The 26,475-nt window shown below is 38.1% G+C and overlaps 2 protein-coding genes across 7 annotated transcripts in view; one reads left to right on the top strand and one right to left on the bottom strand.

Annotated features, from left to right (window-relative positions):
* LOC109098225 (synapsin-2-like) overlaps positions 1-26,475 on the bottom strand; it is a 211,685-nt gene that overhangs the window by 64,144 nt on the left and 121,066 nt on the right. The gene's annotated exons all lie outside the window — the stretch shown is intronic.
* Positions 7,656-26,475, top strand: part of LOC109098387 (metalloproteinase inhibitor 3-like) — a 79,739-nt gene continuing 60,919 nt past the window's right edge. Inside the window, exons 1-5 of one of the 6 annotated variants that reach the window (XM_019111955.2) lie at positions 7,656-7,867; positions 8,458-8,534; positions 8,691-8,793; positions 10,973-11,091; positions 11,392-11,759. In XM_019111955.2, coding sequence (XP_018967500.2) covers positions 7,744-7,867; positions 8,458-8,534; positions 8,691-8,793; positions 10,973-11,091; positions 11,392-11,547 — 579 coding nt within the window. In that variant the 5' untranslated portion in view covers positions 7,656-7,743 and the 3' untranslated portion in view covers positions 11,548-11,759. Of the gene's footprint in view, positions 7,868-8,457; positions 8,535-8,690; positions 8,794-10,972; positions 11,092-11,391; positions 11,760-22,867; positions 23,111-23,580; positions 23,658-25,268; positions 25,366-26,133; positions 26,253-26,475 lie in introns of those variants that run through there. The other 5 variants (XM_042733534.1, XR_006155827.1, XR_006155828.1 and 2 more) reach the window with 5 other exon arrangements.

Genomic DNA, 26,475 nt, shown 5'->3' with positions numbered 1-26,475 from the left:
TGTTGAAGTTTACCTCACTTCAGAACATTTTTTTATGGATTTGCGCTGCACAATGTCTTCACACACGGACAAGTGTGGCATCATATAGCTCTGTAAATAAATACAATTTAAATTCACGTTTTGCACACTTCAATGCACTTTGAATGGAACATATATATTTGCTTCAAACTGGAATCATGGTGGAATATCCTGTGATGTTCAAATAGAACCAACGTCTGAAGCCATAAGAGAAACATACAAAATGTGCAGAGCAGGGGGCGCGAGGACTGGAATTGAGAACCGCTGACTTTGTGTCTTTTTACGCGTTGTGTTGCATCGCATCGCATAAACATAAAACCATGTCTACATTTGTGATCAGAGGAACGACAAACAACAACCGCTGCTCTACAGTGCTCAAAATTCACGTTTGACTCATCAGTGGCAAATTCTTTAAATATGTAAACGTACTTACAGACTGTGAGTCAGAACAGACGGCATCGTAGTGTCCTCTCCCAGAATCAGGAAACAGTCCTCCATTAAATGTGCTGCACACATGAATATTTGGGTTGAACTGTTCTGGAACAGTGTTGTAAATACAACTAAACCACTGATTTCTAGTTGTGTCCTCTTTTGATAGACCAAACAAAGTAGTTTCGCTTTCACAACGAAACACACAGCATCTCCATAACATGGCAGCGGTGGCAACAGCGAGAATAAAAGTTACGCCTTCTTTCTTTCTGTGAACATTTGGGCGGCATGATGCAAATCATCCCACATCGTGACATAGACATGTGGGGGCGTGTTTAAACGAGCTGTTTTAGGAGGGTGTGGTTGACTCTTAACGTTTATAAAGAATATCTCTTTGGATTTGAGACTTTAGTCTTTGCAACTTCACAGATCTTCTTTTTGCACCAAGAGCTTGTAACACTCCAAAGAGAAAGGAAAAATTTAAATCACATTCTAAAAAAAAAAAAAAAAAAAAAAAAAAAAAATCAATTTCCACATAGACTAAACTATTTATATGTATATAATGTGTATTTTCTAGTGGTATACAATGCCCCAAAGCTTTGGCACAGAACGTAACATCACTAGTGAAACCGCTATTTTTTGAAACCGGGTCCCTGAGTGGATAAATCTGAAAGACACACCCTTGCATTTTTGTGTGTACAGCCGATCGGTATATTTTGTGAAATGATGATGTCATCACCCCATGTCTGGCTTCTAGTCAGACATTGCTATGTCATGTAACAGCAACAACAACATGAACAAACACTGAATGATTGCCTTTTTATTAACTACCATTAACACCGGTTAATAAATGTATTGTTCCATGTTCATTTTCTTGTTGTTATGTTGGGTTTGTATTAGTGCTGTCAAACGATTAATTGCGATTAATCGCATCCAAAATAAAAGTTTTTGTTTACATAATATATTTTTTTTTACATGTATTTACATTTATATATTTATATTCATATACTTTATATTACATATAAATACACATTTAAAATATAAACATAACTTATTGTATAACTTCTTAAATATATACATGCTTGTGTATGTGTTTAAATATAAATAATAAATATACACAGTAAACACACATATATTATGTAAACAAAAACTTTTATTTTGGATGCGATAATCATTTGATAGGACTTGATAGTTTGATAGTACTAGTATACAGCACGCAAGGTTTATGCAGATGCTCTAAGTCTTCTTCTGCATTTTTTGTGTATCTCTGTGGCAGAATTACACCACCACATACTAGTCTGGCATGTATACTACATTATTTTGAATCGGTTTTTGAATCGTGGTGGTTGAGTGGTCAGATATTTCTTGAGATGAGGGAAAAAAAAAAGATCGGATAAGGAATGCTCTCGCTTTGTGTGGATGTCGCCTAAAGCAAAACAGACATACATGTGACATACACAGATCTAAATGAATTTTAAAAATTTTCATTTTATCTGTATTATATGTTCTCAGTGTATTTTATCATGTTATTTTTACAGACGTAATATCTTGTTGAAAAAAAAAAAAAAAAAAAGAGAGAAAAAACAGAGATGACATGACATTTCGCAACACGAGTATAAATAGGCAGCAGGTGCAATGCATAAACAGTTTTTTTTGCTGAGGAGCCGAGCTGGTGACCTGGCCACTCAGCAGTGGTACAGCAGCTGTGGCGACGGGACGTGACATACTTAACTGAGACATTCCCTTTCAGTCAGTCACTTTCGACGTCATGTCGATACTGAGGAATTGGGGGTCCCTACCAAAATGCCATGGATGCTGCCCCTTTCAGTTCCCTGTGTGAGCCTCCTGTGGCCCTTTGTTAGAGTGTAGGCCAGGGCTCACACCAGGAAGACCAGTCTCTGTTGCCTCTGCACTACCCACTCAGTGAGACTGGATAACATTAGGAAAATTACCTGTTCCATTGGAACAGGTATTTTGCGGAAGCCCCATCCCTTCGAAGAGGGGTTTCTGGAGGCATTTAAGCATATGGATTTACTTGTTAGGGCCTCTGTACATATGGAAGATTTAGAAGTAGTTGTAACCCATTTGTAGAGATGGCAGAGAACATCTGCCAGGGAAACAGGGGTTTAAAGCTATACCATGGAAGAATACACATATGGGATCCCCTCGGGTCACTACATATGGCACCCAGTCTCCTACCGGTTCTCATGGATTCATAGATTGAAGGCTTGGTGGAGGGTGATGGAGAAGCTCGACAGGGTCTAAAACTGAACTGTCTGGAGCAGAAATATCACAATGTGTGAAAAGCAAGCCGATACTAGCGAGACCACTCTTGGTGCTTCTACCCGCTATAAAATCTAGTGAACATGTGGGGGGTCACCCAGCCCGCAGCTCTACAGATGTCTTTTAGCAAGGCGCCACGAGCCAGCGCCCAGGAGGATGCAACACTTCTAGTAAATTGAGCTCACAACTTGAGCAACTTCAGCATCATGTTTCCACTCGAGCCCTACCCTTTCGGCAGCCTGGGAAAGCATAGCCATCATTTCTAGATCCAATTCAGGCATTGCTACCATCCCAGAAAGCAGCAGCGCAGCCGAATCTTCCTCTCCAGAAATTGAATTGACATCCATGAATTGACATCCAGTCGTCCTGAGGAGCCCTAAAGGATACGGCTGGTACACTCCTTTTAGAAGTCCCAGCACGTTCCTTGGGCAGCTCGACTAGTTGTGGAGTGCTAGAGGATTGAGGGACCCTGGGAGGTTGGTTCCTCGGATGGGTAGCCATCACTGTAATCCTCAGACCGCCTGAGATACTGCCTGAAGTAGTCCTCCCATGTCTTCTACCAGGAAGAGAATTCGATCGAGGCAGATTTAGCTCAAATATTCTTTTAGGGGAAATAGCTATTTTAACGTGCTGAAGCGCACAGGGGAGATGGCCGTCTGCAACACAAACGGGGTAGTGTAGCCTGATGTGTGCAACCCACTCGACACGGGAAAATACCACCGCTGTAGCGCTGTTCCACTGACACAAAGAAGCTCCCTTAGAGCGCATGGAACTCAGAAGCTGTGTTCGGAATGGCATACTACCATACAACTCCTACTATATTGCAGTATGCTGCGTGTATACTGTGAATAGTAAGTGAATGCTCTGTATGCATAGAATGCCTGGATTACCTGCTACATTTGCTGAAATTTGATGTATGCATCTGAAGACACTGCATGGAATACTGTTTCCCAGAACGCAACGCGCTCCATGTAATGTTTTATCTTCAAACGCATGAGTGAACTGGAGGCAGGGAATAGTAATTATAAAACACTTTTATACATACATGTTACTGTAGAGTACAAACTATCGCTGTGTATCTAAAAACAATATTGTAAGTAGGACATAAATTGTACTTTAATCTCTACAGCACGTTTCCGATCAAGTCAAATGACGTCACCTTTATCTCTATAGTGCTTTATAAAGTACAGATTATTTCAAAGATATTGAATATGTAATGAACAGTCCACTGAAGGCAAGCGTAGTGGGAACCCAAGTGCAGTTTATTTACAGGTGCAATCCAAAACATCCAAACATAATCCAAACAAGAAACGAAGACTTGACTTGAACAGACTTAACTTGACGAGGCATGAAACAGACTTGACCGAAACAGACTTGATGTGGCATGAACAGACTAGACTCACTGACAGCAGGTTACAACATTAATACACGACAAGGGCTAATGACAAAAACATGACTACTATAACAGACAATGATGGACACCTGACATGAACAAACCAATGGGGAACAAGGCACATGACTAAAACAACCAATAAGTAAACAGAACTGATAAATGACAAGACAATAAACCAATCAGAACATGACACATACACAAGGCAGAGATACATCAGGGCAAGGCAAGCATGACACAAACAGCATAAATCAAACTACAAAATAAAAGACATGAAAACATGAACATGAAAAAATATTGAAGTAATATAATATATAAATAACTAAACATGCATAACATAACAAAACATAATCTTGTCATTTATTAGTTCTGTTTACTCATTGGTTGTTTTAGTCATGTGCCTTGTTCCCCATTGGTTTGTTCAAAACGCAGGACTTTTGATAGTACCTAGGATAGCAAAGTCCACTAAAGGAGGTAGAGCTTTTTCACATTTGGCTTCCAAACTCTGGAATAGCCTTCCTGATAATGTTCGGGGTTCAGACACACTTTTCTCTGTTTAAATCTAGATTAAAAACACATCTCTTTGGCCAAGCATTCAAATAATGCATCTCATAATTTTGGACTGCAGTTATATCTTGCGCATTATTATTCTTTAGCTTGGGTTAAACTAATTAATTTTACTTGGCTGGAACAGCAGCTACGCTAATTATGTCTCTATTTGTTTCTCTGTTTCTGGTGGATTTACATCCCGTGGTAACTAGGATTTACACAAGCTCCAGTCTGGATCCAGAACACCTGAGAAGAGATGATGCCAACCCCTCAGAGGACCTCAGATGATGCTAACCCAGAGACAACATACAGAACTACCACATTTTGCTATAAGTTTGATTGCATTATTGCTGTTAACAGTGTTAATCGTCTGTTTGTTTACAACTTTTTGTCATGGTTCTGGTATCCGTCTCTGTCTCCCTCTACTGGTTACTCACTCACTCTCTTCCACACGCACCTTCACTCCTCTCAGCTGTTTCTAGTTTGCGATCAGCATTTGTGTTAATTCTCTCACACCTGTTCTCCTTTCCCTCTGATTTTGTTTGCTACTTCTAGCTTCCCTTTTCCCTGCTTCATTGCCGGATTATTCCTAGAGTTATCTATGCAGAGGCTTTCTCTCCATTCTATGTAGCTGTCTAGTCTGAGTCCTGTCTGGATCTGGTCTGTACAATTTATTACTCTGTGTTTGCTGATTATCGGGTTGCTTTGCACTCTGTCCAGTTTACCTGCTGATGTCTGCCAGCCTGAGCTTCCTACCCGCCAGCCGTGTGTTGTACCTCCTCTGAGAGACTGAGGCTTCACGCCGCCAGACCTGTTCCCTCTGCTGTGTTTTTTGTTTTTCATGAGGATATTTTTATTTGCCTTATCGTATTGACGGCTGTTGCTGGAATTTATCTCTGAAGAGGATTTCTGTTTTTTTTGGACTGTTGCTTTATCTTAAAGACTTTTTCTTGCATTTCGCTCTTGGGTACTTTCTCACAATCCAAAACTTTTTTTTTTTTTTTTTTTTTTTTTTTTTTTTTTTTTTTTTTTTTTTTTTAATTTTTCTGAACATTTCTGCCGTATGCACAAACTGACAGTCACCAGTGATTAGCTACTACTAAATATTGTAGAAACTTAATTTTCTGTAAAGTTGCTTTGCAATGATTTGTATCGTAAAAAGCGCTATACAAATAAACTTGAATTGAATAATAATTTGTTGGCAGACACTATTTACAGTAACTACACCCACCAATGCCTGGCTGTGATAAACCTCACTGCAAACATACCCATTTATCTGTAATATCAGTAGCAGTATAGGTGTAGGGAGGTTTTGTCCCAATAAAGTTGCATTAATTTAATATTTTTTTTTTTTTTTTTTAGAATGATAATATAAACACACTGTGTTATTGCATACTGTTTTATAATGTACTACAGTACTGAAATATAAATATCTACCACCTAACTACTATTTACACAATTATTATTAGTTCTGTTCAGTATGTAAAGTCCATTAATTATGAAATTAGTTAAATAGAGCAATATAGCATTGTTTACTAGTATGAATCCTTAATTAACAAGCCTTTGTAAAAAGAATGATTAGCACATTTATTTGTGAGGTAACAACCTCAGCAACTGTGCTGAATTAATGTTTTGTAATGTGACGACACTTTAGCATACTACTCTGAAACATTTGTTGCTTATTGTATACGGTTTCACACACTATTCTTTAAAAAAATAGTAGGCAGTATACAAGCAAGTATGCCATTTCGAAACACAGCCACTGAATACACTTGAAGTAGATTGGTCCCTCTGGACGAGATCCCCCAATGGATCATATACATCGGTAATTTGGTTCATTTCAAGTTTCTGATTAACCTGTAGATCTGTGTTGCTCAAGCCAGGACCTGTTTCAGATGGTTCAGTCTGATTTGATGAACTGGTTCATCGAGTTTACTTAAAAAGAACCAGATTAAAATAACAATTTGTTTGTGACATCATTTTATTTTGCCTGAGGCTCTGGACTACAGATAATAATGGTGAAGATAATTATGAGCCACAGGTTTTAATTTTGTATTGCTTTTTCTGACTCTCAAATCATTAAAGACCATGGTTTCAGCTAAAAAACGTCTTTACTATTGCACTGAAGAAAAAACCTACACCTACACCAACATCTTGGAAGCAAGCTTTAAATTTTGGGTGAACTATTAGATTAAGTGTTTTGCTTTAGGACTGGGAATTGTTTTGATATCAAGAAGCTGTACTGTAGATATCAGGACATTGAATGGTGATATCAACAGTCCACTGGTCGTTGGTTAAGTGTTTTGTTTGATGTCAGTTTAATAAAAACAAATAGCTTTTGTTGACAGATTGCATGTAATATTAAGTGACATGTTTTGTACTGAGCTTAAGACATCTTTTCATATGTCCACAAATATGGCTTTCTTAATAATTCATATGCTTTAAATAAGAATGCAAATATTTGGAATTATTTTTTTTATGCCACATCACAGTGATAGAATGTGTGATGAAAGTCTCTTAAGCAACGCTTTGTAACATGCTGCTTTCACAATTTGAGGGCTGATGTTGTCTCTTTCTAAACTGTCTTTCTTTGTTCTCTTATAACTGTACTGTGATGGGATGTACAGTCGAGTATGTTTCATTATGACTGAGTGTTACATTGGGAGTCTAACAACAGCATTATTTTGCAGGTCATTTTCAAAAGAAGCTCTTTTTGGACTGAGGACAAAGCTCTCAAAGTCACAGTGTGTTTCCACAGTACAATGAACTCTTACTTAAAGTTGAAATATCAAGGAAAACATGATTCCTCATGATGGTCTACTGAAGTGTTTTTTGCTTTATTCTGTTATGGCTCAATCTTTTGTACGTTATGCAGAACTGGACCCTTCATGAACACACTTCAGTGTTGATGTGCATGACTGTGCATGAGGTGGGGTTCCTGAGGTTAGATGGGTGGGAGGCATAAGAGCTATATAAGTCCACTATGATTTAGAGATCTCTAGAGAGAGACAAAGAAAGCCGTATCTGCTCCAGAGCCTGAGTATAGTTTAGTCTTGTGCTGTGAGAGTGAGAGCATGTCTGCTGCTGTGACTGTAGCGCTGCTGTTCTTCTTGTCTGTGGCACTGAACGAACAGGTGACCGAGGGCTGTTCATGTGTACCAAGACACCCTCAACAGCAGTTCTGCTCTTCTGATATAGGTACGTCAAACACATGCATAGCTAATCTAACACCAACAGGTAGACTGCATGCTGCTTTAAGATGTTACGAGTTGTTAAATTTCTTGCATTTCAGTTCATTTACATTATTTCAGTGACTTGAATTACTGAACTTAACATTAGGTTTATGGAAAGTATAATGATGGAACCATGAATTTTTCTAAATGATAGTATAAGACAATATATGATATTATTTAATTAAATCTGTTTTATTTTTTTCAGTAACATGAGATCTTTTCTTGTGTAGTGTCAAATTATTTAAAGGGACAGTTCAAACAAAAATGAAAATTCTGTCATAATTTATTCACTCATGTCATTTCATACCTGTATGACTTTTTCCATGTGTAACACAAAGGAAGATATTTTGACAAATGTCTCAGTGTTTTTCAATGGGCTCCAGTGTTCTTTCAAGTATCTTCTTTTGTGTTCAATCTTGTAAAACTTGAAATGCAAAATATGAAAAATGTTATTGCTTCGGACAAATGTAATGTAATACAGGAACATTTAAAAAAAGAAAATTAACATTAACATTAACAACGATTTTTGTCACATCTGACTCCTTTACCAATTAGTGATTCGAGCTAAGGTCATTGAAAAGGTGCCCAGCACTGTCCCTGGATTAACTGCATACAAAATCCAAACTACTGAGGTGAGAAAATGTACACTACTTGACACATCATTTTCCAATAAAATACCTTTTTAACAAGAAATGTTTGTGTGTGTGTGTGTGTGTGTGTGTGTGTGTGTGTGTGAATGTGTGTGTCTACTATTATTATTATTATTATTGTTATTATTATTTATCCAGACATTTAAGCAATTAGACAAGAAGAGAATTCAGGTCATCTACACAAGGACAACTCCAACTTTTTGTGTCATCAGTCTGAATAACGATGAGTACCTGCTGTCAGGTAAAATCATTTACTATCTCTAGGCAGAGTCTGAGTTGAAACTGAAAACCATGATTCCTGATGCTGGTTAACATCCATTGAGGCTGAAATGTGCTACACATTATGCCCAGATTTTTAGCCGAATTCACAGTTTGGACAGGTTTTGGGCTGATTTCACAGAAAATCACATTTTGTATTCATTTATTCAGTTTCATCTTTTTAGATTACATCCAGTCTGAGAATATCACAGTTTGATAATATTTGAGATTATTTTAGAGCACATATCATTTTCACTTATTATGCATCTCTTAGTAACAAGACTCGTTTCTGCATGAGTTTGTGGTGTTTGGAATGAGTTCAGAGTCTGTTTGTTTGCAAACCTCAGTTGTTTAGTGTATGACATCCAGTTTTTCCTCTGTAACATTTACAAAGTCGGCATGGCATATTTGTTCGGATTTGATCTGTATTCCAGTCAGATCAATTAAGCCTCACAGTCCTCTTTAATACCTCAAAAACATACTTTAGAACTTGATAACACACTTCATTATTAAACACTAATTGACCAAAGACTGACCTTAAATCCTCAAAGAAAAGCCTAATATTATCCAGGACCTCAAACCTAAAAACATTAATGAATCTCAGCAGAACATGAGGGTTCAATAAGTGAGGACATCTCTAGGTACTAAAATAGCTCATAAAGAAAACATTAACTTTAACTGTGTAACTAAAGGGTTAGTTCACCCAAAAATGAAAATTCGCCTCTTTACTCACCCTCGAGTTATTTTTAAAATTGTCCTGGCACTTCTAAGCTCTATCATCCCGGAACGGCTTCCGCGTACGACAGATACCGGAAGTGATAGTTCCGCTCCGGGTTCTCCATTTCCCGCTCCTGCTCCACTCCGCGCTCACTGATACCAGAAACACCGCTCCGCCTTCGCTCCGTGGCTAAAGTATTTCAGTATGTTTGAAATGTTATGTTCATAACGTAGCTTATATTAAAATAAAATAAATAAAATAACAGGAGAGTTTCAAAGTGACTAAGTATATTAGTATATAGATTTTTTTCCTACCACATGCCAATCTAATAACATGGTTGTTAGCATTAAAAGGTATAATTGCTGCCTTCTGCTGTGCAAATTTGGTTTGTGATGAAAATAACAGTACATCTTCGTCAGTTATTTTATCTACAGAGTGATGCATTTCTTACTGAATTCTGCTCATTCAAAATCAGATACAGATGAAGTAGCACTGTAAGATTACATTTGTTTGAATGCATTACTGCGAAAGTGATTGTGTGTGAATGTGCTGTACCTGTTTAAATCATGCTTTAACCCGAAAATATTCAGTAAAAGGAACAGACAAACTCCTTGAGAACTAGCCTGTAACTTCCCTCTCGACTATTGCCGTCATTATTCATCTGTATCAAGCTATAGCTAAATATGTTGAACGTGATTCTTGCTAAATATGCAGTTATATTACGGGTCGCTTGCATGAATTGTATTCGTGATGGAGCGCTGGTGTGGTGCTCTTGGAGCGAGTGAAAACCACGACAAAAATCACAGTGTTCCACTCCACGCTCTGCTCCCACTCCGCTCCGCTCACATACTCTGCCTGCGACTGCAATGACAAAGCTTGGAAGAGCCAGGACAATTTTAAGAATAACTCAGACTGGATTCGACTGAAAGAAGAAAGTCATATACACCTAGGATGCCTTGAGCGTGAGTAAAAGGGGGAAGTCGTGGCCTAATGGTTAGAGAGTCGGACTCCCAATCGAAGGGTTGTGAGTTCGAGTCTCGGGCCGGCAGGAATTGTGGGTGGGGGGAGTGCATGTACAGTTCTCTGTCCACCTTCAATACCATGACTTAGGTGCCCTTGAGCAAGGCATCGAACCCCCAACTGCTCCCCGGGCGCCGCAGCATAAAAATGGCTGTCCACTGCTCCGGGTGTGTGTTCACAGTGTGTGTGTGTGTTCACAGTGTGTGTGTGCACTTCGGATGGGTTAAATGCAGAGCACGAATTCTGAGTATGGGTCACCATACTTGGCTGAATGTCACGTCACTTTCACTTTCACTAGTTCTGTGTGAAATCAGACATTTGAGCATTAATTAATTAATTAAACAAAGGCGAATTTTCATTTTTGGGTAAACTAACCCTATAATTAAAATGCATAAGGAAAACATTTATGTTTTTTCCACCTAAGGACGTGTCCAGGACGGCAGGGTCATTCTTAATTTATGTGACCTTGTGAAGCCTTGGAGCCAACTCTCCCAACTTCAAAAGTGGTACCTCAGCATTTATCAGAAAGGCTGTGTCTGTGAGGTAATAATCCAAACCATACTTTTACAATAATTTACCATAGTCTAAATTACTCCGAGTTCAGTGCTGTTGAAATCCAGTGGCTTGATTTTCGCCCAACTAAGTTTTCTGCCATTTTGAATGTTGTCAAACACGTACTAATGGCTGTGGCATTTGCATACTTGGCTTTGTAATTTCTTGCAGCCCTTTGTATTAGCCTCTGACTGTTTTCATTCATTTATTGTATTTTTTAATAAAACAGTTGATTTTGTGTTATAAGTATAGATATTAATTCAGTCTTCTCTCAAACTGTGATCGCTACAGATCTCGCCCTGTACTGGAGAATCCTGTTTGAACAAGATGCTTCAGAAAAAATGTTTTATAGGACCCAATTCATACGATCTTGAAAAGGCTCTTCGGTCTGTTTGCGTGCCAGGCAATGACGGCTTCTGCAGTTGGCAACAAATTCTTGAGAAATAATAACAAATGCTCCTAAAAATAATGCCCTGAAGAACAAGTGCATCAGCCATTCAGCAGTCTGCATTTTTGCCCTTTTGTTCTCCAGAATGCTTAGAACAATTTGAAATTAAGTTAAACAATTTAATGAAGCTTTGCAATGCAGTCAGCAAATGCCTACAAAACCCTTTTCATGGAGATCTGCAATCAACCATTAAACTATTTTGCATGTAAAAGCATCTGTGTGTATTTAATGGGAAATGTAAGCATGTTGATATAAATATGGATGTTCATAGTGTCAAAAGCATTCATCTGGTATTGTTTTTTGCTTTTCTATTTTGATGAACATTGAGTTAAAAAAAGAACATTTTAATTAAAAAAACTGCAATAACAAACAGCAACATTTAAGGTTCATTCCACAGAACCACAGCCACATCAGACAGCAGGAAATGTGTACTTCACTAGAAACCACAGAAACAGCATATTGCACAATTGTCTGCACAATGCAGAAAGCTGATATAGATTGTAAAACTGCATCACAGAGGCATTTCTTACAGAGGTACTTCTTTAAAGCACAACAATTATTCAATTATTAAAATTAAAACATGATGATTAAAAAATTTTCTTTAAAGTAAAACTTTAAATTTGACATTTTTACAAAATTCCCTCTTTAAAAGTGTAATTAAGTGTGTTAGAAAACATAGCCATGAAGGTGTCTCTTTTTAAGTACACTTAGCATTGATTTAATTAATATTATATTACCTGGAATTACAGTTTTTATTTCACATTTTCAATTACTTTTTTAATATGTGCTTTATGAGTATTATAAACAGCCAATATGCTAGAAATGTGCATGCTAATAAGCTACTAGTTCATAGTGCAAACTGGTTCCTAAACTAATGTTACACAACAATTATATTGTTTTATATTTTAATCTCTGAAACTGTGATCCCTACAGATCTCTACCTGCATTGAAAAGCCCTGTCAACCCAGCACCAAAAAATGAGTGCATACTGACAGACTGCTCATGCTTATGGCCATCTGGACGGAGAATCGGTTCATGAGTCTGCCTGCATCAGACCTCCGCTTCACGTCCGGTGGTTCTTGACCTCCACATCGTCCATTAAAACTGTTTATTGCACAGCTAGCCGTTATTATGCCTTATATTATGAATAGCAGTGCTGGATTATTAGCATGTCATTTTTATCCTACAATATGATGACATATCCTTTTTACATTGGGTACATACTAGCGGTGTGCCCAAAGCAGAATACATTATTTGGAAAGGCATGGATAATGGCTTTAAAAACGTATGATGGATAATGAACAATTCTGCCCGAATATTCGGCTGAGGCTGCCACACAGTCTGGTGTTTGCTAGATAACAGGTGATCAGCGCGATATTTTACACAAACCTCTAAAGTCAAGCGATAATGAGTGTATAAAGTGAATGAATGTATAAACTTCATGAATGAAAAGAGCGCAAATCAAACACCGCATTGCTGTTGCATCTCTGTGCATCTCTCAGTGCTATGGGAGCTTCCACTTATGGATTGTTACGGAATTTGGTTCAACCTTAAAAGCCAAAGGATAAAACATTTTGAGAAATTTTCAGTATCCTACAGGCCCATTTTGAACCAAAGCCATTGATAAAAGCTGAACTCTTCTGATTTTAGCGTTGTGTACAAAAGCCCCATGATACTGTGTCCCACTGTGTTGCTGAACTCAAACAATGTATGTCGAAATGTGATTTTGGTGCAAGTTTGGATGAAGCTTTACGTGATCATTGTTGGAGGTGAGCTTCCCTCCCTCCAGGACATCTACACCAGGTGGTGTATAAGGAAAGCCCGGAGGATCATCAGTGACTCCAGCCACCCGTCCCACAGACTGCTCTCTCTGCTGCCCTCAGGAAGACGTCTCCGCAGCATCCGATCCCACACAAGCCAACTGAGGGATAGCTTTTTCCCTCAGGCTATCAGACTAATGAACAGTCAAAACTAATACACCCTACAGCATACTCCCACAATACGGTATGCCACACACTGCACTTTAACTTCAGCAGTTCAAAACTGGACTATACATACACACTGCATTTAATACAATAATCTACCTGCTACCACTTGATACCATCCGGTGCACATTTTGTGTATTCAGTTCATGTATAATCTGTTGCACCTTAGCATATTTTTATGTGTATATATGTCTACATAATGTAGAATGTGTACATACTGTGTTTAGTGTATAATGTGTAGTGCTAACTGTAAGTAAGTCTAATAGTACACTGTGTGTACTGACTATATGTATGTGCATATTGCACATTGTCATCTCTTGAAGTCTGTAAGGTTATATGTAATTTGTTTCTGCAATTTCTGGAGCACGTTTCCAAGAATTTCACTCACCAAGGCACATGTGCTGTGGTGATGTGACAATAAAAGAAGTGACTTGACCCCTTTAAACTGCGCAGGAACCAGTGAGCCAAAAGAAAATCATGTTGTTTTACATAAACATCTAATATTACAACGCAGTAACAAGTGTGGGAAGTACCTAAATGAGTGTAAACTCTACGAATAAAATAAGTGCAAATAAAATAGCAGTGTTGCCCTTGCCTTTTTCCATGTATTTCTTGGAAATTACTTTACATCAATTTTCTTATTTCTAAACTGCATAGGACCATGGGTCGCGGAAGCGGGGGGCCGCCCAGGTTACTTTTGAGATCTTAAGAGGTCAAGAGGCATTTATTTGTCATTTGCATAGTTAACACTGGGGAAAACTGGGCATTGAAATGCTTGTGACGAGGCTCAGACATACAGTGACAATAACAAGACATAAAAGACCTAGACGTACGTGGAGAGCACTGAGATTTTTGAGTGACTTCAATGCCCATAGGCAGAAAAGACACGGACAGAGCATTATATACAAATAAGTGGCAGTAACAGATACAATAAAGGTAGACAGTGTTAAGAGTTATAAGTATTCATAAGTAGTCCTGAGGTACTAATATGATTAATTGGGTAGAGCGGTGTCTAAAATGTCACTGTAGAGTGACCAGAGCTACATGAAGGAAATTTAAAGTGGCAGTGCAGATGCAATAAATAAACTTAAGAGCAGCACACATTCAGATTGTATTCCTGAGTAGAGCAGTGTCCAAAATGTCATTGTAGAGTGTCACAGAGCTACATGAAGGAATATTAAAAAGTGGCAGTGCAAGTACAATAAAAGTAACATAAGAGCAGCATGTATTCTGGTTTTAGATGAAGGATAGCTGGTTGTTAAGCAGTCTGATGGCTTGAAGATAGAAGCTGTTCTTCAGTCTGGTTGTCCGTGATCGGATGGATCGTAAGCGTCTGCCTGATGGCAGTGTGGCAAACAGGTGATGAGCAGGTTGAGTGCGGTCCTTGATGATGCTGCAAGCCTTTCTCAAGCAGCGAATCTGATAGATATCCTGTAAGGCTGGGAGTTTATGTGAATGCCAAGGAACTTGTAGCTCTTAACTGTCTCTACTATCTCTCCATTGGTGTGAATGGGAACGTGACCCTCTCTCTGTGACTTCAATTCGTAGCAGTGAATGAAGAGGTATCATATCGATCACAAGTGCAGTATGGAGTAGCGCAAGGCTCAGTACTAGGGCCGTTACTCTTCACGCTTTACATGTTACCCTTGGGAGATATCATCAGGAAACACGGTGTTAGCTTTCACTGTTATGCTGATGATACTCAGCTCTATATTTCTTCGCGGCCTGGCGAAACATACCAATTTGAAAAACTAACGGAATGCATAGTCGATATAAAAAACTGGATGACAAGTAATTTCTTAAAAACTGAATGTGAAAAAACAGAGGTGTTAATTATAGGGCCTAAAAGCTCTGCATGTAATAACCTAGAACGCTGTCTAAGACTTGATGGCTGCTCTGTCAATTCTTCGTCATCAGTTAGGAACCTAGGTGTGCTATTTGATAGCAACCTTTCCTTAGAAAGCCACGTTTCTAGCATTTGTAAAACTGCATTTTTCCATCTCAAAAATATATCTAAATTACGGCCTATGCTCTCAATGTCAAATGCAGAAATGTTAATCCATGCGTTTATGACCTCAAGGTTAGACTATTGTAATGCTCTATTGGGTGGTTGTTCTGCACGCTTAGTAAACAAACTCCAGTTAGTCCAAAATGCAGCAGCTAGAGTTCTTGTATTTTTCATTTTTGTTCGAAGTGTTATGTTGGTCTAGAGTTTTTACGCGGCAGAAAACTGATGAGCAACACTACAGTCCGCCGACAAACAGATGAGGAAGAGGAGGATGATGGCGGTCTATCATATACAAAGAGAAAGGTTTGTTTGTATTTTTAAATGCAGTTGCAATAAGCAAATTGTTTTTTCCCCCCATATTTCTTAAAGTATGTGAGAGTGAAAATTTGTTTTAGTTTATAAGGTTGTTGTTTTCAAATAACCTCAACTAAATACATAAGCTAGTTTCAGTTATTTTTATGATGAGAATGTACCGCAGTCATATACAGTCGTGGCCAAAAATATTGGCCCCCTTGGTAAATATGATCAAAAAAGGCTGTGAAAATTAATCTGCATTGTTAATCCTTTTGGTCTTTTATTTAAAAAAAAAATCACAAAAATGTATCCTTTCATTGGATCATAAGAATTTAAAACGGAGGGGAAATATCATTATGAAATGAATGTTTTTCTCAAATACTCGTTGGTCACAATTATTGACACCCCTATGAATTTTTGTGAGTATAATATCTCTGAAGTATATTCCCATTCATAGTCACAATTTTGAGCACTCCAGCATGATTATAAACATGAAATCATCCAGCTCTGGCTTCCTGTTTCACAGAAATATAAAGAGGAGGGAAAACAAAGCCCAAGTTCCCTTAATCATCCATCACAATGAGCAAAAACCAAAGAATATATTTCTGATGTGCAGCAAAAGATAATTGAGCTTCACAAATTGGTGAAGTGGCTTTAAGAAAAGAGCTAGAGCAGTGAAAATTCATATTTCCACCATCAGGGCAATAATTAAGAATTTCCAACCAACAGAAAATGTTACGAAACTGCCTGGAAGAGGACGTGTGCCTCATTTTCATTAAATAAAATGCTATAGTATCACATTTCCTTACCATTGGCGAATGATGATTCTGAAAGAAAACACACCGATGTCTGTTTGCTAAAGCAACGGACTCTTCTTTAATGCATCTGATTATCAGATGAACCTCGCACTTTTATTTCAAGGTTGTTGTTAATGCTGTGGTTATTTTAACAGTTCCCTTTGTACTTTCGGTTCAACAACATTGTTAAAACACATTTATCATTCAATGGAACTGTGTGTATGCTTTAGACACTTACATTTCTGCTCCGTCCATGCAATAAATACACAGTTTTCTACTGCTCAGGTAGCGCCGTTGGTAAGATGCAGAGAGCCATAGAAAAGTAAAATTACTTCACTTTACCATTACTGGCCACAAGTCCTCACAAGAGATCAGACATCAGCTGCTCAAAAAATGTGTCTGTAATGCAGTGCTGGACGAAGTACACAAATCAAGTACTTGAGTAAAAGTACAAATAGCTACGTATAATAAAATATTACTCCAGTAAATTAAAAGTACTCCTTTTTCAATTTTACTCGAGTGAAAGTACAAAAGTACTCAATTTTTTATGTACTTAAGTAAAAAAGTACCTATAGATAGATTTATTTAACAATTTTATAAAGGCTACTTGATTTCATTTTATATTAGCACATATTTTTTATAATCCTATACTGCTCAAAATACCTGGGATTTTCCCAAAATAACAACTATATAGAGTCAAGATATATTTGTGTTGATGAGAGTGATGTAGTAATGTTCACTGTGAAGCTTACACTGCGATGTACACTGCGATCTGATCTTCACCAGGAAGAAAAAAGTGTTTTAAAGTTTGTTGTTTTGCAGAACATCACAGTTATATATGACTTGAGAATAAGGCCTGAAGTTAGGAAGAACATTTTAAGGAAAATATAATTATATTTTCATAATGATTTTTTCCTTCTCAAACCTTGTCTGTGGTGTAAACACTCCTGGCCAAATGCCCCCAGAGGACATCACTTCACACTGTGATAATTACTGTAGCTACCATGTTCTGAACATCACATGCTTTCTTTTTCCCTCAGATGTAATCTACTGTATCTAAAAATTATCTCAACTAAGCACCAGCAAGCTTGTTAGCTAGACAGTTAGCATTAGCTAACAATATTTACTTATTTTCAGTATGGTTATGAATAAACATTCATATCTGTCTACTCGGCTAGTTCTAAACAATATAAAAATGTATACTGTTGATAAACAATATAAAACAGACGGCATGCATAGTATTTTAATAAAACTGTTAACATTTGAAAGTGCATGAGTTATTTTATTTAATCGATGTTATTTTAATGTTTCGTTTTTTTTTTTTTACGTAAAATATAAAGACACTGATTGATGTGTCTGCAACGTCTGCATTCAAGCATTCCAGTGGGCTGAAATAGATCACTCTTTACAGCAGATCTAGTTCACAAACAACAGACAGTTTTGACCTAAATATGGTTTTCAGTTACAATAATTAATCCTAAAATTCGACATTAGTGAGTTATATTTAGCAGCTTCAGTCGTGCGCGTTTGATTTAAAGTTATTAATGTTCTTACTTGTGAATTCAGTTCACTGGAGACTCGCACTAAACGGTTCATTTGAATCAGTGAGTTGTTGACTCGAGAACAGCTGCAATCGGATCATTCTAATTTGTGAATGAATCATTTGGTACGATTTGCGAACCGATTTATAAGGTTCCTTGAAAAGAATCAGTTCGTTCTTGAATCAGAAACCGCTTCTGTGTGTCGGAGCACATGATATACAGGTCCTTCTCAAAAAATTTGCATATTGTGAAAAAGTTCATTATTTTCCATAATGTAATGATAAAAATTAAACTTTCATATATTTTAGATTCATTGCACACACCAACTGAAATATTTCAGGTCTTTTATTGTTTTAATACCGACTGATTTTGGCATACAGCTCATGAAAACCCCAAAAATTTCCTATCTATCTCAAAACATTAGCATATCATGAAAAGGTTCCCTAAACAAGCTATTAACCTAATCATCTGAATCAACTAATTAACTCTAAACACCTGCAAAAGATTCCTGAGGCTTTTAAAAACTCCCAGCCTGGTTCATTACTCAAAACCGCAATCATGGGTAAGACTGCCGACCTGACTGCTGTCCAGAAGGCCATCATTGACACCCTCAAGCGAGAGGGTAAGACACAGAAAGGAAATTTCTGAACGAATAGGCTGTTCCCAGAGTGCTGTATCAAGGCACCTCAGTGGGAAGTCTGTGGGAAGGAAAAAAGTGTGGCAAAAAACGCTGCACAACGAGAAGAGGTGACCGGACCCTGAGGAAGATTGTGTGGAGAAGGACCGATTCCAGACCTTGGGGGACCTGCGGAAGCAGTGGACTGAGTCTGGAGTAGAAACATCCAGAGCCACCGTGCACAGGCGTGTGCTTTTGAACCAGAAACAGCGGCAGAAGCGCCTGACCTGGGCTACAGAGAAGCAGCACTGGACTGTTGCTCAGTGGTCCAAAGTACTCGTTTTTTTTTTTTTCGGATGAAAGCAAATTTTGCATGTCATTCGGAAATCAAGGTGCCAGAGTCTGGAGGAAGACTGGGGAGAAGGAGATGCCAAAATGCCTGAAGTCCAGTGTCAAGTACCCACAGTCAGTGATGGTCTGGGGTGCCATGTCAGCTGCTGGTGTTGGTCCACTGTGTTTTATCAAGGGCAGGGTCAATGCAGCTAGCTATCAGGAGATTTTGGAGCACTTCATGCTTCCATCTGCTGAAAAGCTTTATGGAGATGAAGATTTCGTTTTTCAGCACGACCTGGCACCTGCTCACAGTGCCAAAACCACTGGTAAATGGTTTACTGACCATGGTATTACTGTGCTCAATTGGCCTGCCAACTCTCCTGACCTGAACCCCATAGAGAATCTGTGGGATATTGTGAAGAGAAAGTTGAGAGACGCAAGACCCAACACTCTGGATGAGCTTAAGGCCGCTATCGAAGCATCCTGGGCCTCCATAACACCTCAGCAGTGCCACAGGCTGATTGCCTCCATGCCACGCCGCATTGAAAAAAAAAAAAAGTGACGTGACATTCAGCCAAGTATGGTGACCCATACTCAGAATTCATGCTCTGCATTTAATCCATCCAAAGTGCACACACACAGCAGTAAACACACACACACACACACTGTAAACACACACCCGGAGTAGTGGGCAGCCATTTATGCTGCGGCGCCCGGGGAGCAGTTTGGGGGTTCAATGCCTTGCTCAAGGGCACCTAAGTCATGGTATTGAAGGTGGAGAGAGAACTGTACATGCACTCCCCCCACCCACAATTCCTGCCGGCCCGAGACTCAAACTCACAACCCTTCGATTGGGAGTCCGACTCTCTAACCATTAGGCCACGACTTCCCCGCAGTCATTGAAGCAGTCATTTCTGCAAAAGGATTCCCGACCAAGTATTGAGTGCATAACTGAACATAATTATTTGAAGGTTGACTATTTTTGTATTAAAAACACTTTTCTTTTATTGGTCGGATGAAATATGCTAATTTTTTGAGATAGGAATTTTGGGTTTTCATGAGCTGTATGCCAAAATCATCAGTATTAAAACAATAAGAGACCTGAAATATTTCAGTTGGTGTGCAATGAATCTAAAATATATGAAAGTTTAATTTTTATCATTACATTATGGAAAATAATGAACTTTTTCACAATATGCAAATTTTTTGAGAAGGACCTGTATTATAAGGAGTAACGATATGTTTTATGAAATGTAGTGAAGTAAAAAGTATGATCTTATGATTTGGGATATGGTGAAGTAAACGTTACTCAAAATAAAACTACTCCAGTAAAGTACAGATACTTGAAAAATGTACTTAAGTACAGTAACGAAGTAAAGCTTAGTTACTCCGTTACTGTCCACCACTGCTGTAGTGAGAGGAACGGAGCGTGAGCACAATCCTGTGACAGTGAGGCAGTAAATAGTGGCGCGCGTGAGAGAAATGTGAGGCACGAACACTTAAATTGTGCTTATAGTAATTGAATGTGTATATAGTAAGTAATTTTAATTTATAAAGCACATTTACACACAGTGCAAACTGACCAAAGTGCTGTACAATGAATAACTAAAAAGACAATAAAAAAACAAAAACACATAGAATAGAATAAGGAGAAGATCATTGGTTACTTTGAGCAGAGCGGTTTCAGTACTATGAAGTGATCTAAAACCTGACTGAAAAGGTTCTAGTATATTGTGAGTGGTCAAAAAGTGGAGCAGCTGTGACAGAACAGCTTTTTCCAAAACTTTAGAAATAAAAGGAAGCTTAGAAATGGGAAGGTAGTTATTTAGGCATTTAACATCGAGATCATGTTTTTTGAGCAGGGGTTTCATATGTGATACTAACATTCCTCAACTCAGTGAGAGAGATGGGCCAAAATTGGTTAAAAGTAGCCAGCAACCAGGCGGAGTAGCAGATGAGGTGGGAGTAAACACTGATCTAAAGTTCTCAATTTTATTAGTAAAAAACTTAAGAAATTTCTCACAGGTATCAGTAGATACATCAACAGCTGGGGAATTTAAGGGGTTGATAACAGAGTTTATCGTACTAAATAAATTTTTGGTTTGTTTGAGTGTTTACTGATCAAATCAGAGAGTTGCTTTGTCCTGGCTATTTTTGCTGCTGCCTGAAAAGAAGCTAATGCAGATTTTAAAATTTGAAAATAAACATTGAGATGATCCTTTTTCCATTTCCTTTCAGCTTTACGACAGGTCTGCCTAAGAGAGCGCGTATCCATATCTAACCAGTAATGAGATTTTAATTTGGAGCGAGTGTATGTGAAAGGTGCTACAGAGTCAAGTATGGAAGAACAAGATGAGTGAAAAAGGGTTACTAATTCATCCGGACTAGAGGAGAATGATGCCGCTGTTGCAATAATAGATGATAAATCGATTGAATCGTTACACCCCTCTAGCATTAAGGCACATCTGAATTCAATGTTAGTTACAGTTCCTGTCTCCTGAGATGCCTTTATCTGGCCCATTTTTGAAGGCAGCATTTGATCTCCCACAATCCTGTGCGCATAGGCGGAGGGTGAACCAACTCTAGAGTAAGGCTAAAAGAAGCCAAATCTATTAAATACAAACATCATGTCTTTTTAGGCAAGAACCAGACATGGGTGCCATGTAGGCTAATAAAATATTTAATGGGACTGAATTTGTATTTAACGTGATTACAATTTAATTAAAACATTAGAAACTGATAATTATATAACGTTTCCTTTCCAAGGTTATTCACACAGCGAATACATTATAGTCTACAGAAAGTGACATTATCATTAACTTTAATCTATCCCAAGTTTAAGCACTCTCAACAAAAACAAAACTGTCCTTATAATCACTGAAGCTGTATACACTGCAAAATTAATCTCTTATTTACATTGTATGTACATCTGCGTTTTGCTGTTTATGATGAGAGAATTTACAAGAGTCCGGATGTCAGTCAGCGAATGCGCGCACACTCAACAAAGCTGATGAGTTTCAGCGATGACTCATCTGAACACCTCTGATTGGCCACTGCATTCCTAAGCTCAACAGAATTGTGTGGGATTGATTATAATGTGCAAAACTGTAAAATGCTTAAAATGAAATACAGTGCAACATGAGCAGATCTTAATCTAATGCCACAATCGACACTTTCTATTCATTATCACTTTGTTAGCAATAGATTTAATTTGTTTGTGCAGGAGCATTTTTGTCCAATTTAGTGGCAATTTTGCCATAAGACCCCATGACCAGGGGAAGGCTAAGCCTTACACACGCTATGCCTGTGCGTTCCATTCTGTGACAGTTAAGCCAAAAAATAAAGATGCCGTCTGAAAGTTGCAGCTGGTGGTCAGTTTGTGTGCTAAAGTATGTTTTTGATAAACTTTTCCCCATTTTGATGTCATTTCTAGCGAGAAATTAATATTGCAGTAATTAAATATTTACTTTGTTAGCACTGAAGCTCTCTATATTTTGTTAGATCATTAAACCTTTACTCTGCCTCAGAAGCCTGTCTGAAATCTGTTTCATGGGGAGCCTTCATGCAAAAATGCTGCCTACAAAGTCATTGCTTCATACGGCAGCGAGGCAGCTTAAGCTTTTGGATGCAGCCCATGTAGCTTTCAAATAAGCATGAAGACTTAATTAGTTGGATCAGGTGTGTTTAATTAGGGTTGGATCTAAATTATGTATAGTTAGGAACACCATAAATTGGGACAGTCCACGTAACACTGTGACAAAATTGCACTTCAAACGCAATCTTTGAGGTGTGCCACAGCTAAAGCAAGCCGTATCTGCTCCAGAGCCTGAGTATAGTTTAGTCTTGCGCTGTGAGAGTGAGAGCATGTCTACTGCTGTGAGTGTAGCGCTGCTGTTCTTCTTTTCTGTGGCACTGAACGAACAGGTGACCGAGGGCTGTACATGTATACCAAGACACCCTCAACAGCAGTTCTGCTCGTCTGATATAGGTACGTCAAACACATGCATAGCTAATCAAACACCAACAGGTGCTGTATTCAAATGTGCAGACTGTATGCTGCTTTAAGAGGTTATCTTCAGTTCATTTACATTAGTTCAGTGACTTAAATTATTGAACCACACATTAGGTTTATGGAAAGTAGGGCTGCATGATTAAACATGCCGATGAATTGTGAAGTGGAAATGTGTTTCAGTGAAATGAGGCACATTTGTGAATTTTTCAATTGGTGTACACATTGAATTGCACTGGGGTGTGTGTGTGGTCTCCATCCAAATGAACTGAACAAGATGTCGATAAATGCGCGCATGTCACCTGATCCACAAATGCATTGTGCATTCATCTATTAATCATTTTGAGTCCAATATCATCCCATATTATGAGCAATGTTTTTGATTCAGACAAATGTAATCCAGTAACATAAAAAAACTAATTGTCACATCTGGCTTTTTTACCAATTAGTGATTTGAGCTAAGGTCATTGGAAAGGTGTCCAGCACTCTCCCTCGATTAACTGCATACAAAATCCAAACTATTCAGGTGAGGATATACGGTACTGGTTCGTTCGTTCGAGTGAGTGTGAGTGTGTAGTAGGGGTAATGAACCTTGGTCCTGGAGAGCCGCAGCCCTGCAGAGTTTTGCTTCAACCCTAATCAAACACACCTGAACAAGCTAATCAAGGTCTGAACCTTACATTTAACTGCTGGTCATATGCTCTCCATATAACCATGTACATGTATAGCCGCGTTTCCACCGCAGGAACTTTATCCAGGAACTAGGGACTTTGGGCTGGTTCTCGGTGTGTTTCCACCGCAGGAACCAGGAACTAAATAAAGTTCCGGGTAAAAAATGCCCCTCAGAAAGACCCTGCTGGCGAGGTAGTACTTCAAAGTTCCTGAACTTTCGGGGGTGGGACTTGGACGCTAAACATGCTGATTGGTTGCGTTCACGCAGCATTGTGATTTTTATTTTCTAAATATTACTGTTATTGTGTCATGAAATGTAGTTTTAAAAGTATTTCAGGCAAGAATGTAGTTTAAAACTCAAATCTGTGGTTTTTAAAAAGCCGCTGGCTCTGATGTCTCGTTAGTGGTTAAACAAAATATAATTCATTTTGGGTAAATCTAACAGGTAATCTTTGGTCTGTATTCAATTTATCTATATGTTAAAATGAAAATAAAGGCAAATTGATGTAATATTTCCGTTTCATTGTAATGGATGTATATGAACACATTTCCCTGAACTAAGTACATTTCTGCTGCTGTTATTACAGTATGTTTAAATGAAAACAAAAGGAGGCAGTGGTATTTGATATCCTATTTCGTTTTATTGTAAATGTACTGTGAGGAAAATTGCTGACTAGTTATCAAGTACGCTGCTGTTTGCAGAATTACCGGATTTGCGTTGTCGCGGACAAAACACTCCCAAATCAAATGCGCAAAGTCCGAACTACTGAGGATGCAAGTCTGAAATTTGCGTACTTTGTATTGAGAAACGTGTGCAGACCTACTAGTGAAGACTATTTGGCTAATCTTCCCGGTACTTTAGGCTGCGGTGGAAATGCAGACAGCAACAGGTCTGGGGGGGAAAAGTTCCTGGTACAAATGTTCCAGGTAATTTCGGTGGAAACGCGGCATATGTGACAAATCTTGAGTCTTGAACGGTTATAGGAAGCTACAGGCATGTGAGTTTTAATTAGGTTTGGAGCTGAACTCTGTGGCTCTCCAGGACCAACGTTCACCACCCCAGATATTATGTGTATATGTGTGACCCAGGAGCACAAGCAGCCACAAGTAGCACAGGTATATTTGTAGCAATAGCCAACAATGCATTGTATGGATCAATGGTCGATTTTCTTTTATTGCAAAAATCATTGGGATATTAAGTAAAGATCATGTTCCATGAAGATTGTTAATTTCCTACTTCAATGTATCAACTGATAAGTAATGTGCATTACTAAGAACTTCATTTGGACAACTTTTAAAGGTGATTTCTCATTTTGTTGTTTTTGCACCCTAAGCTCCCAGGTTTTCAAATAGTTGTATCCCAGTTAACTCGGCTTATTTAGCATTCAGATGTATAAATCTCAAAATTTACCCTTTATGACTTTTTTTTTTTTTTAATTTTTTTTTTTTTTTTTTTTAAATCCAGACGTTTAAGCAATCAGACAAGAAGAGAATTCAGGTCATCTATACTCCTCAAACATCATGTGGCGTCATTCTGAAAAACTGCGAGTACCTGTTGTCAGGTAAAATTATTTACTTATCTCTAGGCAGAGTTTGAGTTGAAACTGAACACCATGATTCCTGATGCTGGTTGTTAACATCAGTTGAGGCTGAAATATGCTACACATTATGCCCAGATTTTTAGCCCAGTTTGGAAAGGATTTGGGCTGTGACTTGACAGATTTCACAGAAGATCACATTGTGTATTCAGTTATTCAACTTCACTTCACCTTTTTTTTTTTTTTTTTTTTTTTTTTTTATTTTCTTTCATCCAGTCTGACAATATCACAGTTTGATAATATCTAAGATTATTTTAGAGCACATCGTTTTCACTTATGCATCTCTTAGTAACAAGACTCGTTTCTGCATGAGTTTGTGGTGTTTGGGATGTTCAGAGTTTGTATGTTTGCAAACCTCAGTTGTTTAGTGTATGACATCCAGTTTTTCCTCTGTAACATTTACAAGTCGGCACAGCATATTTGTTCAGATTTGATCTGTATTCCAGTCAGATCAATTAAGCCTTGCGTTCCTTTTTAATACCTCAAAACATGCTTAAGACCTTGATAACACACTTCATTAAACACTAATTGACCAAAGACTAACCCTAAGTCTTCAAAGAAAAGCCTAATATTATCCAGAACCTCAAACCTAAAAACAATAATATATCTCAATGGAATATGAGGGTTCAATAAGTGAGGACATCTCTACGTACGAAAATGGTTGCATATACAGTTAAAGTTTATTTTACTGTATAATTGATGCATAAGAAAAAGGTTGTTTTTCCACCTAAGGACATGTCCAGGATGGCAGGGTCGTTGTCAATTTATGTGACCTTGTGAAGCCTTGGAACAAACTCTCCCGAGTTCAAAAGGCGTCCCTCAGCATGTATCAGAGAGGCTGTGTCTGTGAGGTAATAATCCAAATCATACTTTTACAATTGACCGTAGTCTAACTTATTCCGAGTTCAGTGCTGTTGAAATCCATTGGCTTTCGTTTTCACCCCAACCAAATTTTCTGCCATTTTGAATTGTTAAACACTTACTCAAACTCTGGCTTAAATCATTTTCAGAATCTTTTATAAAGCAGTTTAATGCAAAAATAACAATGCTGAGTGTATAAATGTATGCATATTA

The sequence above is a fragment of the Cyprinus carpio genome, chromosome B11 (genome assembly GCF_018340385.1).
Source record: "Cyprinus carpio isolate SPL01 chromosome B11, ASM1834038v1, whole genome shotgun sequence".
NCBI classification, from domain to species: Eukaryota; Metazoa; Chordata; class Actinopteri; order Cypriniformes; family Cyprinidae; genus Cyprinus; species Cyprinus carpio.
This window is presented reverse-complemented; position numbering and strand designations above follow the sequence as displayed.